Below are 14,304 nucleotides of genomic sequence, written 5' to 3'. Positions count from 1 at the left end.
GAGTGGAAATGTTTCTCTCTCATGTAAAAGATGAACTAAAAAAATTTAGGAGAAAGTATGTAATATATCTCCATCTCCATGCAATGGCTGTCTTCACTGAAGCTGTGTATTTCAGATGGTTATTCTGATTTGGCTATGACAGCGCAGTATATGCCCGGAAGGAACTGCAGACATTTTGGGTCTGAGCCTAGAAGGCTACTGCGTGATGATGTCTGTGGTATAGTGTATCGTACATTTGTATCGTACACAGTACAATATTCTCTGCTTTCTGCAGATGCTTTAAAAACGCTCTTCCTCCAGAAGGAGCTTTGATGCGGGACAGGAACTAAGCTGCACTGAGCCATCCAGCCTGTGGACTTAATGGGCCAAGGTGCCACAGCCAGCCTCTCTCTCTTCTTCACGGTCTGGGAGTTAAGGAGTCACAGGGTGCCGTGTGCCGCCAAAACCACCGGAGCCCTCGCTTAGGTGCTCAGGGAGTGTCACAGAGTGTCACTGAAACATCCAAGAGGTTACAGAAATTGCTGAGAAATTAAAGTTGCGTGTGGTTGCCACTAAGATTTATTTCAAGATATTTGTTAGATTACAAGGTGACCCAGCATCATTCAAATGTTTCTTTCCTCAAAATGCTTATAGTTTGAGTATGATTAATGATCTTTATAAGACACCTGATTCTACAACTTCCTCTATAAGCAAAATATGCTCTGAAAAGTTATGTTGTACTAATGGGTATAAAACGAGAGCAAGAAACTGTATTTTATGAGACACCACAGATTATCTCTCTATCGATGCAGCAACACAGGTAGATGCAGCGCATGGCTAATCCTCCTAATCCGCTTGTCTCTTCTTCATCAGTTTTACAGAGAACCAGGATTGCTCCCAGAGGAGAAAAAATGAAGATAAACTGCCTTCCAGTCCCATTTGCAGCTTCAGAAATAACAGTATTTTCCTGGCAACATAGTTGTTGTGAGGAGGAATTACAAATAAGATGAAAGCCTCAAAGAAGGAAAGCATACATTTCTCAGGAGTTGTCAGTAACTCTGAGATACTTAAGTGGCACACTATGTTTCAAAACACAAAAGGTAATTTTGTATTAAAAAACAGACACAGCATCCAATCGCTTCTTCTGAACTTAAACAGGAAGGTCTTGGCTTACAGTTTCGGAATTGTGTTACAGGATCCATCACACTTCTTTTTTGTAAAAATAAAAAATGAAATATTTTCCTGGTATTTTCATAGAAAAGAATGAGTTCCTGATTTCTAGGGCTGATAAGAAGATCTACCAGATCACTGTGAGACTTAGAAAGCATAAGCTTTACAAATTCCTCCTTGAAACAAGCAGATTAGCCAGAAGAAATGGAGCCAAAGAGTGCCCTTGGCTGAGACTGCAGCAATACAGAATAAGGCTCTGCAGGGTGGCTGTGCAGAGTAGGTGAAATATGGCTTAGAAAATAAAGCATTGTTTCCCTTGTATTAATCTTCATCTTCTCATGTCCTGTGTATATAGATGGTAAACTTACAACTGCAAATGTCGGCGGTAAAGTTGGCATATTTTAGTTAAAGAAACTAAAAAAAAAAGGGTACTGAAAGGAGAGCCCTTACAATGTGCTCTTTGGCTGCAAATATTTCATCCCGACGTACCAGATTTTTAATGATGGCTAGTCCACCAAATCATAATGTCACTAACAGGGAACTACTTCAAATGGGACCCTCATTTTACACAGCATTTTAAAACGTATCTTTCACCTTGTGAGCCCTGTTCATAAGCTCTACAGCACAAGCAATGAAATTATGTCTTAAGCATATTCAGGCCCACAATACATTCACAAATATAATGTCATGACAATTTGTATAGTCTCCTGTAACCATACTTAAAAACAATCGTAGATCTAGATCCAAATTGCAACATTCATGCAGAATAAGGGAATCCCAATATTCAACATACTTGTTTGCAGTTGAGAAAATGGTCTTTGCAGGGAGCAATTTAGACTTTGTTCCTGGCTCATCAGTAGGAAGAAAAGCATATTTCAATTACTGATCACCTAGAGAGTTTTTCAAAATATAAATCAATAAACCTTGCTTTCCAAAAAGCCAAACTTCAGATAGCTTTCTCCTTCTGTCAGCTAAAATTTTCCCCATAATATCTACAGGGTACATTAAAGAATTTACTGAATGTGTGTGTACTTTGAAAACATTGGGATTTAAAAAAACAGTTTTTTAATGAAGTGTGCACTCTTATAGGCATTTGTAGCTGGAAAGGAGCTTGTAAGTAAGTATGGGGTTAGTTAAGTGCAATAGAAATACGGTGACAAATGTGGGCAATAGATGACCGTTCAAGGTTCTCTTTAATTCCTTACAGTGGAGTTTTATAAACTACGCTTTGTAGATTTCCTATTCTGGTCCGCAATTTATTTATTTATTTTTAAATTAAGCAAATTATGAATGTTTTATGTTAGGATTTTCTGAAAATTTGCATGATGATTGATTTTTATCAATTAAGTACCAGCAGATACTTTTGCATCACTAATCTTTGAACTTCTGTTATTGGGGAGTTTCTTCCTTTAGGATCTTTAGGTTGTAATTTCATTTAGAGACAGTTGAAGGAGATGGATGTGACTCCTCTCCAAATATAAGAAGAGATTTTGCCCAAGAGCCATCCCATAATTGTCCAAGAATACACGAAGTATTCCTCCTGTCTATATTTCTTTTCCCATGATTTACAGCAGAGTTATGTTTCACACTAACAAACAGGCTCCCTCATTGAAAAGTCAGTCTCTGAAAGTAATACAGTCCACGCAAAGTTGTTTCTTGGTCACTTAATGTAATACCTATTTAATTTTAAATTTTAATGATTTTTCAAAAATTACTCAGAAAACAAAGATTTCTTGCATGGATTCCTCATGATACTCTTAAGCCAACAATTTTCTAAGTAATTCTACTAAGGTCACTGAAACTAAAGAGAACTGTGTGGACCAGTTTGCAGGTCCAGATTCAGCTGCTGACTTCAGGGACCTAACCTGGGACACACCACCTTAACCCAATTATCTGGCCTCAGCAGGGTGCTTCAAAGCCACGTGGGTGCCTACAGGGTCAGAGAAGGGAGTCAGATGCCTGTGGACTTCACCAGTGTTCACCATGCAGCTGCCTACAGCAGATGCTCACCGCAGAGCCCGTGTCTGTAAACTCAGACTCTTCTGTTGTAGGAACATTTTACAAAATTTATAAAGGCAATTAATTACCATATAAGTAATTTCTATAAAGGATTTTTTCCTGTCTGCTTCACCTGATTGTGGGGCTTCATCATCTTTCCTTTCTGAGGAGGCACAGGATTTTTTGCCACCACTACAGTTTTGCAAATGCTCTTTCTAAGCCACAGCCTTTGATAGATGATCCGGCATCAGCCTCTAGCCATGGATTAAAATCGAGGCACACACTTTCCGTGGAACTGTGTTTAGAAAAAAGTGTGCTGTGACTAACGAGGAGCACTGTAAGCGGCACAGCACTGCACACACTTTATCAGCGCTCATTGCAGTTCACTCCTCTTCAGGACAGAGGCTCCCCGTGCAGCTCGCCAGCCAGAGCATATCATCCCACAGTGCCCTTCTTCATGTCAGGTTTGTGTGAAATGCAGTGCTATTTTGGCCCTGAAAGGGAAATAAATTAAATACTTTGTCTTTTTTTTTTCTTTCTGCATGAACAGTAGTGCGTTTTTCCCATGCTTTGAGATTTTGCTCAAAAATTGAGAATTCAGAGAATGAAATGCAGTCAAACATCCCTGACTTTTACTGAGAGCTCAGATAAAAGCAGCATGTCATCATGAAATGAGAGAGAGGGTTGTGGCTAAAAATCAGCGATTAAAAGACATTTATGAAGAATTAAATTGCATGCTGACCAACGTCAAATATCATACAAGCAGCAAACTTTCTGTCAAAGAATAAACACGATTCAAAACTATTTTTTACTGAAAATTTTCAATTAGGTGGCACTCAAAGTCTTCAGAATAGTTTGGTTTCAATCCTTTTTCTTCCGACCAAAGGCTTTATCCAAGCTGTTGGCGATCTTAAGGCAAGATTCGAAGAGTAGTACCATTTTTCTAGGAATGAGACTGATGAGACAAACACAGAGTTAGCCTTATGTTTTAGCCTTACATTTTTTCAGAAAAATGTACTCTATAAATAAAAAAATGATAAATTTGTTATATGCGCTCAATACTTCCAACGTCTGGCGAGAACACATTTGGCACTCCCATGTTAAATATGGGGGAAATGAATGACACACCAAGCCATTTTGTGAAAGCCCAGCCAGTGGTGGAGGCAGTTACTGGCAGCAGACAGTTCTAGTCCAGGCATTACTCCCAGTGTACCATCCCAGGAAAAATTTTGAAATTTCTACACCCAACTATAGCTTAAGACATATATTAGAGACAGAAGCGGCCAGACAAATGCTATTCACCTAGATTATTAAAAATTAAAACCACTGTTTCTTCACAATTGGGTACGTATAACTGGATTGACTGCAGGAATACTAAGTAAAGGACTCTTTTTACTAAACTTTCCTGCTGATTTTGCAGGCATATGGCAAAGGAAAGAAGGCAATGACAGAAGACGAGTCACATTCTTACATTTTGAAAGCAAGAAAGCGTAAAGTCAGAGGCATGATTAGATAAAACTTTTCCTTTTGAATTGCATCCATGATCTTGCTGGCTACATACTCTGCGTCATAAACAGGAAGCAAAAGGTGGTTTCTGGTGAAACAAGAAACAAAGCATGAAATTATAAAACTTTATTTTTGAGATGTATTCTAATACAGAAATAATTCAATTAAATCATTTAAGAATTTTCCCCCTTCCCCTCAGGTAGCCTTGAAAAGCAGTCTGCAGTCCTCTTTGTTCCTGCTATCATCAAAATAAATTGAAAACACTTTGGTGATGTTGTGAATTTTAATGACTTTTGTGCAAGCCCTGCTCCAACCCTGATGAAGTTAATGCCCACAGCGATTGTGGCATTGAAAACTTCCAAGCTAAGCTACTATATGCTGTTCTATAATTCTGCCCTCCGCACACCTCCTCCTTTTCTACTGTAGATGTTGCGGTGACAGCCAAACGGACCAGGAGCAGGCCTGTTTCCAGCCAGGAGAAAGGCTGTGCTCTGCATAATACATGCTACTACAGGATGATGAATGGTGGAAGCAGGAACAGAGCACTGACAAACCAAGACCACTGGTATTGCACTACTGCAACGGCTAAATTGGTGCCTGCAGCCTCTACCATCACTTCAACACCACAGCAACCCACCACAGCTATTCTCACTCAGATAAGTGTAGCTACCTGCTCATACAGTTCATAATGATAGGTCACGGGTATCCTGACAGCCATAACTGTAACCAACTTGACGGCTGGACTCGATGATCTTAGAGGTCTTTTCCAACCTTAATGATTCTATGATTCTATGAAAAGTACTTGGGGCAGAGAACCTCAACAGGGCCCATTCTACTGACAAATAAGGTTGCCTTAAGTACTGCTGTGCATCCCTAACCGTTCCTTGACTGCGAGGTTATTACGCAGCCCCTGTTGCGCGTCAGTTATTAATTGTATGCAAACCTTGGATTTCTTACATCAAGAGACATAGCTGTATGTGCCAATAGGGCAAAAATAATGAATTGAAAAGCAAGTCGACCTTATAATAGCTAGAGACTGAATATGGCGTATCTAGTGAGTAGTGATTATTTTTTTACATACGAAGTAGTACACGATCTAAGTTTTACTTACTGGGTTTGAAAACCTTTAGCTAATTCAGTATTAATAAAATAAGGGCAAATGATTGTGGTTTTAATGCCATGTTTTCCTGCATGATACAGTTCCGAATCTAAGGCTTCCATCATTCCAATGACTGCATACTTACTTCCAGCATAATCTGAAAAGTGAAGAAAGAAGAAATATCCAAAATATGTCAAAAGCACCACAGTAAGTGTTATATACAGAATTTAATGTTTTGGAATACTATTTAAGCCCTGATATTACTTGATTATATAATTGGCAGTCTTGTAATTAGTATTTTAAGGATGCTGTGCATGTTGGTGATGCTAACTCTGAAGGTTAATGGCTCTTCCCGTGATTGATGCGCAGTTGTCCAAGGATAAGATTAATCCTTTCCAGAGGACTCTTTTTCAGTGCACTACAGAGAGATATAGGAAGATGAGCTTATTCAACATTTTATGTACATTTCCAGATACTCATATACGAGACAGGCATTCTTTCAGTTCAGAATGTCTTCACCCTTTAATATCACAGTTTACATTTCAGTAAGAACTATTTCTAGTGGTAAAATCTAAATATCCTACTTATAAATGCTGCTTCAACCTATTACTTCTTCTTCTGATTTACCCTGCAACTGCAGTACCATTTTGTTTGCCCGGGAAGACTGAATCTTGTCTGATTTTTACCGTTTGATGAACGTACGCAACTCCATCCTTGGAGATAATAAATGTTTGCCTTCACAAGGCCCTGTGCAACCTGATCTAAGTTGGGCCTGCTTTTATTTGGGAGGTATGGACCGAATGACCTCCAGAGATTCCTTCCAACCTAAATTATTCTACAGTTTTGCAACTGTAAGAACCTTATTTTAATATAGGAATTTACATGTGGTTTTCTAAGGCTTTTTCAAATGTGTGTGAAAACAGTTGTTAGATACAACTAAATCCAATTTTGCTAAAAGAGTAACTTCAAAAACTGGCATCAGACACTGTTATTCTTCAGGGATTCACCTATAGTGGATGATGGAACCAAACAACCTAAAAATGCATAGCAAAGGTGTAAAAAGTTATAATGCATGAATGGGCAGGTCCACTCTCATGAGCCTTACATGATGAAAGCTGGACTGACCTATTATCAATACCGAATCTGACCCAACGATAACAGACGGCAAATAAACACTACAGTAACACTGTCAATCAGCAGAAGGAACAAGAGATACTTATTACACTGAAGTTCACGTTCTCACAGGGCGACCTAAGAGATACAATCAGGATGTCAGAGAGGCTTGAGGAGAGGCTGGGCAGCAGACCCAGGCTGATGAAATAGTCAGGACTGTAGCAGTCAGCTCTCCCGAGGGAAACAGCTGAGAACATGGAGCTGTTAACTAGCTTAAAACACAGTTCATTCAAATTAATTTTAATGAAAATTCTGCCAAAATGCCTTCTGGACCTGAAAACTGTTTTCCAACTAAATGTATAGTTCCAGGGATAACCCACGTATGCCTCAGGACTCTGAACATTCATCTGCAGAAAACCTGGCATGAGAAAGTGTTAGACAACCTGTATGCAGGGCTCCCTCCCACTGCACACGTAAGAGCTGTGTTGTCCTTCTTCTGTGGAGATAAGACAGGCTGCAGTCAGACAGTAAAATCTGCAGTGAGCTCCCTGTGCCACTCAGGCAACATGCCACCATCATCCTCTTCGGTACACCACCACCTTTCGTATCTGCAGGCTTTTCCTGAGTGTTCCATATGTCAGTATAAACTGCTTAAGCCAACCATTTATGAGATCTCCAAGAAAAGTTATTAGCATGTAGATCTAATTTGTAATGGCACTTGACGATACTAACCTGACATTCTGTAGACTCCCAACAATCCTGCTGCACTGCTTACGCTAACCAGGTGTCCACGGTTACAGGTCATCATGGCTGGAAGAAAGGCCTTGCAAGTCTAAGAGACATATAAAAAACCCCCTTTATAATTGGACAGGCCAAAAATGTTGCATTCCAAATTAGGCTTTACAACCTGATTTGCTTCCTAGGGCCTCAATATACAAGAAGCCCAACTGACCTTCTATCTCTGTAAGAATTTATAAATGAGACAGCATTTCCTTGAATGACTGCCCTCTCTCTGAAGATCTGTCAGCATTAAAATTGTGTTATTAAAAGCGGCAAAGTTTGTATTTTCTCTGCCTCCTGGTCCCTCACGGTTTGAGTCCTGTGACTATTACCAAAGATTTGGTACACAAGAGGGAGCTAGAAGTCAACACATTGAGGGGAGCTCAGCTGTCTATGGGCCCTGTTTGTTACAAACCGAACTGCCTCACAACTCCGGCACCCCAGACCACCACTGTGGGTGATAACTAACTATATGAGGAGGACGCTAGTGTTTTATGAAGGGGAAGATAAGAAAAAAGACAAGAGCAGTAACAGAATTTTTTCAATAGCTGAGATGTGCTGCAATGTCTAGTCCAGATGTGTGTGCCTAGTACATGGCTTTTTTTGGTTGAGGGCCCACGGTCACCATCCTCCTGCCTTATGTCTCTTCAGACCTGTCCGGAGGAACAACTCTCCCCGTCCTTTTGCCTCAAGCATTTGGAAGAATGATGCACTGTGGACTGGGAAATGATTAGAGGACTTCTATCTGCAATGATCTTCTGTTCAGAAATGCCGTTTAGCGAGGGAGTTGCAAGGCTACATTTTTCCCTGATGCAGGCTGCTCACTCAGGCATATAAACAACAGATGCAAGAGGGGGCAAGAGTAATACTCCCTCACAACAAAACCTCCTAAAGGTCAGCTGAGACCCCAAATAACAGCAAATTCCTTCAGAGGTATGAAAACAAAGCAAAGATAATACATACTGTCCAGATTAGTTTTCTATGTACATTAAGCACACGGTGACTAGGAATGAAAGCACAACCTGAAGACTGACACCAACATGTGCAGCATAGAATCATAGAATCATTTAGGTTGGAAAAGACCTTTAAGATCATCGAGTCCAACCGTAAACCTAACGATGCCAAGTCCACCACTAAACCATGGTTGTGCCTCCCCAGATGCCAAAAGTCTATAGACAAAGCCTTCTGATGCCAGCACACATCCGGAGCAGGAAAGCCACATGCCATCATGTCAGCACTAACTTCAGCCACAGCAAGTTACAGATAGAGCATGTTTCATGATACGATTGCACAAACTTTTGATTTACCAGAGTGCCCAGGCAGGTTTATATTAACATTACTGAGACATAGTGGGGAGACTGTCAATTTGATGTGTCTCCAACTATAGGATGATTAAAAAAAATGTATCTTTCCCCATTCAAGGCCCTTCCCATCCCTATTCCAAATTGTGTTCCCCAGGTAGGTGCCACCATGGTGATTCTCACACTGAAATACTTGCCTGTACCTTTCGGTCACCCAGGAGAGAAAAAAATACATTACCCAGACTTGAGAGAGGAAGTTGACTCTTAAGGTCTTTTCAAAATCTGCATCTGGTATGTCACAAAACTTTTTCGCAAGCAGTATGCCAGCATTATTGATTAGAACAGTAACATCCCCAACTTCTTTTCTAACCTGAATAAAAAAAGGATAAACAGAAAGCTTTAGAAGGTATCCTTGCCTCTTGTGCTTCATTTATGAAAATGGTTAGTGATATTTGCAATTATTTATATCTCTACTGGAAATGTAAGTATGTAAGAACTGTTGTACTGCATCAGATCAAAGGTCCATCTAGCCCCATAGCCCTTGTCTCGTGGTGGAAAGCAGTAAAAAAGGGACCAGGACTCTAAGGTCTCCTGCAGGGTACTCCTCAACTTTTCACACTCTGCAGCTTAGGATCTTCCTGAGACAGGTAAAGTATTTATACCTTTGTATTTAATATATCCTGATAATTTTTTTTTCCCCCAAGAATTTGTCTAATTGCTTTCTGAACTCCAGAATACTTTTGGTTTCCACAGGAACCTGAGGTAATCAGTTACAAAGCTTTAGTGTGCACTGTGAGCATGCTTTAATTGCAACCTGAACGTTTCTTGTCCCCTCTTTCTGGTATTGTGAGAATCTGTATTCCTCAGCCAAGCCTGTTCAACCCCTTTTCCAGATCATTTTTACTGAACAGAAGAATTCAGCGCAGATCCCTGGGGGACTGCAATCCTCTGAGTACAGAAGCATGTACCATGAAATAGATAAATAACATCACTTGGAGAGAAGGCCAAAATCACCATTAACTCCATTTAGGTTTGTTATAAAAAGGTTTTATTCCATGATTTGGATTTATATCAAAGCAGACGGCCAAGACTTACTTGTGGTATTAAGAATCAGGCTCACTCAGAGATTTCTGTGCTAGAGGCAAATGGTTATTTGGTGCCTCAAAAATTATAGAATGACTACAAAAACATAAAAACCCCAGATACGCTGCTGTCTGGCAATTTGGAAATAGGTGCTTGGATCTGATGTCCCAACATTTGACCTTGCTTTGGCTCTTTCATGGAACCTTAGTGTTCAGTGAAGACTCATTTGATACTCCTCCAGCTGTGTCGGGCTTTCTCCTTGTCATAGACAAGCAGGGCTCACATGCTAGCACCTTTCCATCTGCAAAAATCAATGCAAATCCAGACACTGCTGAGTACGGCAGGATTACCCAACTCTTGCTTTGTGGGATTTATCTGTACTTTCTCCCCACTTGTACCTTTTACCTACTGTGCCAGTCCATATGACGATCCTCTTTTTCTTCACGTGACAACAGAGCTTCCCCAACGGTAGCATTTTATTTAATCCAGCTTCGTTTGACCTGTTTAATCACTACCCCAAAAAATGTGGGAAGCCTGACTTCCATTTACAAAAAGTCAAGCTGATTATTCTTCATTATGTATTTCTTTAGGTGTCTATTAATTCTTCTCTTTATTATCGTTTCTACTAATTTTCTGTAAGACAGGTTTATAGTTTCTTCGTGTCCTCTCAAGTGCTCTTTAAAACTGGCATATTTGCTACTCTTTGTTCCTTGGACACCTGTTACAGCAAAACACCCCCCACGCATTTCTAGCTCATCAGGTCCCTATCTGATTTCCTTCAGAATTCGCAGGTGGACACTGCCAGATCAGTGTCGCTTCACCAGTTTATTCTAAAACCTCTTCTTTATGGACTTTGATGATCTAATTTGCTTCCTAGAAAGAAAGCTTCCACTATGGGAAAATACCTAGGTTTTTCTGCAGTGAATATCCCAAATCAAAGCAATTAATTTAACTTTTCTGCTGTTACTTTGTCTTCTGTGTCGAAGCTCAAGACTTTTCATATTACCAATCAAACAGTTGCAGATATTTCCAAGAGCAGAGGAGGCCCCTGGCTGGAAAACTCTCGCTCTAAAAAAATTTCAGGCTCCTACGTGACTGTTCAATTCATCCAAATACCTACAAAGATGTTGGTAGAGTTAACAATAATTTAACACCTTAACGCCGATTCCTGAATTTGAAACAGCTCTTTGAGTTTCTGCTTGTAGGTCAGTCTGTGCACTTCAAAATACTCTTTGCTGATAAGGGCACAGCAAATCCGGCAGGCTGGAGCCCTGTGGCTGGGTCGGGTAATGTGTTTGGAGGGTGAAAATTACTTGAGTGCACAAAACAAACATTTTGAGAGTCTGCTAGACTAAGAACAAACAAATTATTTCAAAGTGTTCAGCATCAACAGGAAAGTCTAACAGAGAAATTACTTACAAAAACTTAAACTAATCATTTTGGTGCATGTCTTTGCAGGAAGCAGATAGCATTTATGGGAATAGGGATTTAATGCCAATTTAAAATGTTATTTTTTAAAGACATTTGATCTTGTAAATTCTAAAGTGAGTTTTTTCTTGCAAAAAGAGGATTCTAGAAGAATTGCCATTTGATTTATAGTATCGTTGCAAATAAAGATCAAGTGTTACATCTGAAGTACTGACCACAAGTTGCTCACACTGATTTTTCGTCTTGCTGGGAAGTGATAACAGATATTAAGATTGTTGGAATTACTGGGATTCTTACTCCAAAATTGCAGGAGTCGTAATCAATGTCTTACACAGTGAGGATCAGGTCATCTGTACTGCCCAAGTAATTGGCAAAGATCGTCCTCCTTGGACACTGCATGTTGGGTCAGTACAGAACACTCAACAACTTGCTCATCTCTGCAGACATACTATTACAATACGATGTATCCTTGCCTGCACTGTCCAAGTAATACTATGATACCACTTGTGGTTCTTAACATCTACAACCAATGGCCCCAAATGGAAATTTTTTCTGTGCACTGTTAGTTGGCTGTGCCCCAAATGCTGCTAACAAGTACGAGTAAAATAATACCTTGTTGACTGCAAACATGAGAATTGCAGTTCCAGATACTTACAGATACTGAATCCAACTTACCCTTTAGAAGTACTTTTCATTGGGAACATTTCTTGAGGAAAAATACTTATTTCAAACTTTCATAGCCGTGTTCAGAGAGAATTTATCTGTTCTGGTTAAAATTAAAAGCAACAACCACAAAACAAAGAGCCCCCCTGACAACTCACAGAAAATTAATGTTACATTTCAAGGCTATTCCAAAACAATCTATCAACGTTCACGTGTCATGAAATATTTTAGCTAATTTCTCTGATGTATGCCTTCAGACACAGAATGTCAAAGATGTGACTTGAGAGTCATGTATATAAGTACCTATACTGAGAATTTAACAAAAGAAGAATTTATCCTTGGACGAAATGGCAGAGTGGGTAGTTGTTACTTATAATCACTGGATTATAAGTGAGGTTACACTGGGAAATATTTTCAGGCAGTACGTAGTTAAAGGACAAGTAAAAATTAATAATGTTAATTTAATGTCCATTTTCTGGACTCTGATAATAGAAAAAAAACATAATAATAGTTTGCAAAGTGTACGTCAGCACAGCAGAAGAGTCTCATTTAAAATGCAGTCCTTCTCTTCCTTACTTTCCAGCTGGATTGACTAAAAAATAAACTGAAGCTGAATCATCAATTTGACTGGAGACCAGCCATGTCCCGATGATATTTCTGAGACCATAACACCCCATGTCACCCTTACAGAACTACAGCTTTCTAAACAAACGGACAGAGAAAAGGAACCCCTCCCCTTACAATTTCCACTGTTTTTTTTTAATTTTTTTTTTTATTTCTTGGTATCTTAAAGACATTTTAAAGCCTAAACAAGTTAATACATGGAGCTAACTTCTGCTGTATGTTTTACTATACTCTCAATCTAAAAGAAGTTACCATCTCACAACGAAGACTGGAAATGGCTAAAACTCGACAGAACAGATTAAACCCAGTTACTTTACTGCGAACATGGTTTAAGCTCCATCTAGAAGCTACTTGTCAAAAAGAGAAAGTCATTGCCCTACCTGATTACCTCCCTTTAGTGAATAGTAGTTTCTAAAAAAAAATGTCAATAGCACATGCTATTAAAAAGAAGCAAAAAATCAGAAGCAAGAAGCCAAATCAGAAGCCAGAAGCTGTATCTTACCTTGTCTGCCTGTTCATAGACCTCCTCCCTATTGCTGCAGTCACAGTGGTAGGCAAACACTCGTTTAGCTCCAGTATTTTGGGCTAATCTGCTTGTTTCTTTGTTACCTTCATCATCAATGTCCCAAAGAACCAAGGTTGCTCCCAAAGGAGCAAAACTTAGGGCAATCTGCCTTCCAATCCCATTTGCGGAGCCAGTAATAAGCACTATTTCCCCAGCAAAAGTTTTTTTGCATGGAGGAAATATGAATAAGATGAAATTCTTAAAAAATAAAAAAATTAATAATCTCAGGAACTGTAGTATCTTCAGGACGCTTCTGAAGTTGAACATGATTTTTCAGGCACAAACACCGCTCTTCTGTTATACAAACCCAGAAATAAAATATGTTACTGGCCCTTCAAAACACTGAGATTTTGACCAAAAAAAGAGATTGACTTTCAAACAGCTATTTCATTCACGTTGTTCTTTTGCGCAGATACAAAATACAACTAAAGACCTGTTTTGTGAAAGCTGCCGGCTTCTTACCGGTGAGATTAAAGCAAGTATCTTCTGCTAGATCCTACACGCCTGCGGTTTTGTTCCAGAGTCCTCAGCTTCCACCTAGGTTTTTACAGAGGTTTAGTAACATACATTTTATACATGTATGTTGCGGCAATGGCTATAGAGTACTTTGTTTTCATTAGCAAGGTGATACCAGCTGAACACAAAAGTACTGAAAACACTGGCGTGGTATCAACCTTAGGAAGGAAGGTGTCCTCCTTAGCAGAAAACGTGATCTGCTGTTTCAGAAAGCAGGCAGTAAGAATGTAGCCACACCGTGTATATTTTCCAGTGCTGCGTGGCCGAAATCACAGAGCGTATTTTCATTTGTGAGCAAATTACCAGCTACACAGAAAAGCACGGCCCTGTGAGTTACGATCCTTGGTTTTTATCCCGCATTTAGACCGTACCGTTTCCTTCACAGTATTTCGGACGGGAACGGCAAGGCCCAGGAGAAGGAGCCCCCATCGCAGACCCGCCGGACCCAGCCCGCTGCCCCCCCGCCCCTCCGCCGCCCC

General features: G+C 39.8%; 1 protein-coding gene across 1 annotated transcript; it reads right to left on the bottom strand.

Moving 5' to 3' along the window:
• Positions 1–3,766: 3,766 nt before the first annotated feature.
• On the bottom strand, positions 3,767–13,576 carry SDR16C5 (short chain dehydrogenase/reductase family 16C, member 5). Its single transcript, XM_009289319.2, has 6 exons — positions 13,247–13,576; positions 9,185–9,316; positions 7,598–7,697; positions 5,765–5,909; positions 4,619–4,741; positions 3,767–4,102 (listed from the first exon to the last, which is right to left on the bottom strand). The coding sequence occupies exons 1-6, from the start codon at positions 13,574–13,576 to the stop codon at positions 4,009–4,011; spliced, it is 924 nt and encodes a 307-aa protein (XP_009287594.1). The 3' UTR covers positions 3,767–4,008.
• Positions 13,577–14,304: the final 728 nt, after the last annotated feature.

This window comes from Aptenodytes forsteri, unplaced genomic scaffold (assembly GCF_000699145.1).
Source record: "Aptenodytes forsteri isolate BGI_AS27 unplaced genomic scaffold, ASM69914v1 Scaffold139, whole genome shotgun sequence".
Lineage (NCBI taxonomy): Eukaryota > Metazoa > Chordata > Aves > Sphenisciformes > Spheniscidae > Aptenodytes > Aptenodytes forsteri.
This window is presented reverse-complemented; position numbering and strand designations above follow the sequence as displayed.